General features: G+C 38.5%; 1 protein-coding gene across 2 annotated transcripts in view; it reads left to right on the top strand.

Moving 5' to 3' along the window:
- Nucleotides 1-5,219, top strand: part of LOC106877522 (sialin) — a 12,399-nt gene extending 7,180 nt beyond the window's left edge. For both annotated transcript variants that reach the window (XM_052976392.1, XM_014926449.2), the window contains one exon: nt 2,697-5,219. In XM_052976392.1, coding sequence (XP_052832352.1) covers nt 3,658-5,115 — 1,458 coding nt within the window. In that variant the 5' untranslated portion in view covers nt 2,697-3,657 and the 3' untranslated portion in view covers nt 5,116-5,219. The remainder of the gene's footprint in view (nt 1-2,696) is intronic.
- Nucleotides 5,220-5,238: the final 19 nt, after the last annotated feature.

Genomic DNA, 5,238 nt, shown 5'->3' with positions numbered 1-5,238 from the left:
GTGTGTGTGTGTGTGTGTGTGTGTGTGTGTGTGTGTGTGTGTGTGTGTGTGTGTGTGTGTGTGTGTGTGTGTGTGTGTACATACATATATACACACATAAATATATAAAACTATACTATATATAAATACATGCGTTTGTACACATACATATACATATAACTGAGTAGATAGATAGATAGACAGATAGATAGATAGACAGATAGATAGATAGATAGATAGATAGATAGATAGATAGATAGATAGATAGATAGATAACGTATACGAGAGTAAGGTCTCCAAAATTATTTAGAAATCACAGAAACGTTTATTGTTAATAACGTTTACATGATTTCAAAGTTTGAACATTTATCTATTTTTCTCCATAATCGCCATTTCAGTCGATGCGCTTTTGTAGGCGCTGGGGCAGTTTCTGTGCCCATGTCATACCACCATGTTGTTGACGAAGCGTTGAACCTCATCTTTCACCTCGTCGTCGTTGCTGAAACGCATTCCGGCCAAATGCTCTTTCAACTTAGGGAACAGGTGTTAGTCACTGGGTGCCAAGGCCGGACTTTCAGGTGGGTTGCCATGTATGGTCTTCTGTGAGCATTCGTGGGAGCCATCTTGCGCACACCTTCCGTTATTGCAACTTTTCACTCACAACCCTATGAATGGCGCTTCGGGAAACCTCAGGAACCAAAATGCGAAGATCATCCAGAGTGATCCGCCGATTTTCACGCAGGATTTGCGACTGTCTCGTCGGAAATTGATGGTCGCCCGCTTCTTTCTTCGTCATGAATTTCAGTATGACCAGCTGCAAACTCCCTACACTACTTGCGGACGTTTTTGACATCCATGCACGACTCGTCATACACTTCTGTTAATTGGCGATGAATTTCGATCGGTTTAGTGGCTTTTGCGTTCAAAAAATTAATAACTGCGCGTACTTCACATTTAGCGGTAGTGTCAATCGAGAGCGCCATCAGATAAGACTATCAGGCCAAGAATGAGCGTGGTAGCGAGGCGCGCGCGAGGGCAGGCGCATGCAGAACAAACAACAGTATTGCCAAAAGCCGCTCGCACAATTTCCCTGCGTCCCTATTTCGACATTTAATCCGTGGTGAGGTTTGTCTTCTAGTGAGTTCTGTTATTTCCTTATGCATCTGAAGGTGTAACTGCTTTGAAGTTGGTAAAGAGGAATGCTGTGGTATGGTGTCAATCCGTCACGGTCCTAAACAAAAACCGAGCTTCTCTCAGCTTGCAGCCATATACGAAATTACTTGCAGGTAAACTTTGAAGAAGAGCCACCGATGGTTACCTGTTGGAAAAAACGAATGTCGCTAACAACACGGAACCAATCACGTATCACGTGTCAGACCATATCACTATCCACACAGAAAACCACATAACAGCTTCAGGTATCAGAAATAACGGCAGTTTACCAAGAGATCTATATAGTAGACTCCACACACTTCTCATAAATTTTATAAATAATTAATCGACTGGAGAGTTCTGAAGAAAACAAACAAACATCATGTGTTTGTGCGTGCGTTTGTATGTGTGCACGCTAGTTCGTATGTGTGTGTACGAGCGTGTGTGTGTGCATGTGTGTGTACGAGCGTGCGTGTGTGTGTGTGTGCATGTGTGTGTGTGTGTGTACGCGCGTGTGTGCGTATTTGCACGCGCCTGCAAATATCTTCATAACTACTGCAGCTTTGTGACCCCGTTGTGAAATGACACTTACGGTTGATGATAACCGGGTCTACAGTAAGATATGGGCGCCCTCTATCGTTTAAGAGTAACTATCTTCAATTGAGTTCGTTTGCACTGTGTAATTTTCCAGCTGACTTAATAAACTAATTTCTTGTAATTTATTTGGTAACCATCCTTAAAATATCTACAGAGCATTAAAATCGCTTCGTTTTCAACAACAATGGAGAATATTAATACTGGACATGTAAGTATATATAGGTGTGTGTGTGTGTGTGTGTGTGTGTGTGTGTGTGTGTGTGTGTGCGTGTGCATGTGTGAGTGTGTGTGCGTGTGCGTGTGTGAGTGTGTGTGTGTGTGTGTTTCTGTAAGACTATATATAGACGATGCAATTATATAACGACTCTACTGCCATATTAACATTGTTTTGTTTCAATGCGATACACTACAGCATATGTGTGTGTGTGTGTGTGTGTGTGTGTGTGTGTGTGTGTGTGTGTGTGTGTGTGTGTGTGTGTGTGTGTGTGTGCTTGTGTTCAGTGTAACAAAGTATGCCTACATATTTGTGTGTGTGTTATGTGCTTGCATGTGTGTGTGTTTGTGAGTATGTTTGCCTGTGTGTGTTTGCCTGTGTGTGTACGTGTGTGTGTACTTGTGTTCGGTGTGACAGAATATGCCTACAAATTTCTTGCCGAACAATCAGACAGGGATCAAATGTTTGTGTAGACATAAGCTGACTCCCTCCATCAGATCGACATTACCTGTACAGGTGCAAAATAACAAGAACTATGAAGTAAATAATATCACAAACGTTATAATACCGTCAGGGATCACAAACGGTATAATACCGTCAGGGATCACGAACGTTATAATACCGTCAGGGATATGATATTATCAGCTGTGTATAATAACATTATATGTATAAATAATCGATAATATTATCAACGTTATCAATTTTAGAAACCATATTAATCCCAATGATTTACTATTGATTTCTTACATTTCAGAGTATGCACCACAATCGATTAATTCTTGCCTGAACTAAGAACATAAGGATATGTAAAGAAATATTCGAAGAATTTTATTTCACCAATTCTACTTCATAGACATTTTTCACTGAATTATTATTTCCTAAAGCTGGACTTCTGTTAAACACAAGGAACGGAGTACACAAAATTACTCAACACGGAATAGAAACTACACAGTAGACGCCACCACACAGTTATACTGCACTAATATAATGTATAACTAGATAACGAAATCATTTTGTATTGCAAATACAGGTTTCCAGTCTATATCGCAGCCATACTGAGAATATTCTTAAACAAATCAAAGCGGATTTGAACACGCATTTTTCAATAACCAGTCAGTTACCACATTGCTTTCAATGCTTTCTAAAATAGCTATTAAGGCGTTATATTTACAGCAGACATAGAAGGAACTGGAAGATGCCATGTTGTTGTTGCTTTCCCAAACATTAAAGTGTATAAAAGAACCTTAGATTCCATGTTACCTGTGTCTTCCTGTCACATCGCTGCGCCTTGTCAGTTAACTTTATTTCTCGATTGTAATCTTGTCTTGACGTGTATTTCTAAGTAAAATAGAAACGAAATATGTAATCAAATGATCGTAACTGATGTGAATCGATAAATGACATCCATGTTTATCGATAACAAATTGCAAATTATAACAATTACTGTGAAATATAACTGTACTAAAGGCACCTTCATCCTCAGTTTTGAAGACCATATTTCATTCAATGAAAAGCACATTTGAGACCAAGCAAACGTCTTTTGTCTGATGTGGCTATAACAAAGAAAATAATACGATGACCAAATAAAATAAATAGGTCATTACACTGCCACAACTGTCTGTTAATATTTGTTTCAACATTTAGGATTTATCTTAATCATCAATTGATATACTTTCAAACAAAACATTGTAAGAATCGAGCGAAAGAACATAATTATGTCGAAATTTACCACTAAGCGTTATTATTCATGTCGATGGAAACTGTGCTATGCCTGTGCTATAGCTTTTCTTCTCACGCAAACATTAAGAGTTGATCTAAGCATGGCTTTTGTATGCATGTTGAAAACACCCAATCGTACAACTGAGGAACTTAACAATACGACAAACGATCAACATTGTTCTGGTTTAAATGATCATTCTTCTAACCAAAATTATGAAGGGGAATTAGAATGGAGCGATACGTTACAATCAAACATGTTGGCTGGTTTCTTCTATGGATACATATCAACTAATATTTTGGCTGGTGTATTGGCAGACAAATATGGTGGGAAAAGAGTTTTAGGGGTTTCATTTCTCTCAGCATCAATTTTGACCATTCTTCACCCAAGTTTATCCCGAATTAGTGGTTACTTTACTCTGGTTCTAAGGATATTAACAGGTGTGGCTTTAGGATCGATATATCCAGGAATCCAGTCCTTGTTTGGACGTTGGGTCCCCCCAGAACAGATTAGTTTATTCGTTGGGATTACACTGGCTGGTCAAATTATCGGTAATATATTAGGTTTTTCAATATCAGGTTTTCTTTGTGTTTATGGATTTGATCATGGATGGGGTTCTATATTTTACATATTTGGTGGAATATGTTTGGTTTTTAGTTGTGTGTGGTTTTATGTTGTTTATGATAATCCAGACGTCCATCCAACTATCAGCGAAGAAGAACGTTCCTACTTAAACCAAACTATTACAAGTGAAAAAGTAGTTAAAAAAATACCTTGGAAACAAATGCTTTCCTCACCTGCTTTGTGGGCAATTAGTTTTGGTTTATTTGCTTATGGCTGGACTGATTTATCTTTCCAGACATTGCTTCCCCTATATATGAAAGAAGCCTTACACGTTAAAACAACATCCAACGGTTTAATGTCGTCTGCTCCTTCGATTGGACAAATCATTGCTTTACCGTTGTGGGGGAAACTTGCTGATGTTTTACGTTCAAAGAAATATCTGTCAACTCGTTCTGTGCGAGTTTTATTCCACACTTTATCTATGTTAGGTTCAGCAAGTCTGTTAATTGCCATAGGATTCCTCAAATGTGACCAAACCATTCTAATAAGTCTCCTCTTGTTTTTCAGTGGTATAACAATATCGTTTTCTAGTGGTTCTGTTTTCGTCAACCACAATGACATTGCTCCAAGTTATGCTGGTATTGTGTTTGGAATTGCGAACACTTTCGCCACAACGTCTGGCAGTATTAGTTCTTTAACTACAAAAGCCTTAACCCCAAATGGTACACAAGAAGAATGGCAAATTGTGTTTGTGTTGTGTGCTTCTATATGTGTGTGTGGTGCAATGTTGTATGCAACTATGGCAAGAGGAGAAATCCAAGAATGGGCGCGTAGCGATGGGTCTAGTGTATCTGTTCATCTCAAAGACACAAATAGAGAGAAAGCAGTTTAACTAGCTTACTGAGCATTTACAAGCAAGTGCACGTGACATTGTTATTGTATCTAGTAATACGTAGGTGTGTTTCTATACGTCTGTATGTATGTATATATGAATGTGTGTATGTATATATATATA

The sequence above is a fragment of the Octopus bimaculoides genome, chromosome 24, assembly GCF_001194135.2.
Source record: "Octopus bimaculoides isolate UCB-OBI-ISO-001 chromosome 24, ASM119413v2, whole genome shotgun sequence".
Taxonomy (NCBI): domain Eukaryota; kingdom Metazoa; phylum Mollusca; class Cephalopoda; order Octopoda; family Octopodidae; genus Octopus; species Octopus bimaculoides.
The sequence above is the reverse complement of the archived record's forward strand: the minus strand, read 5'-3'. Positions and strand labels throughout refer to the sequence as shown.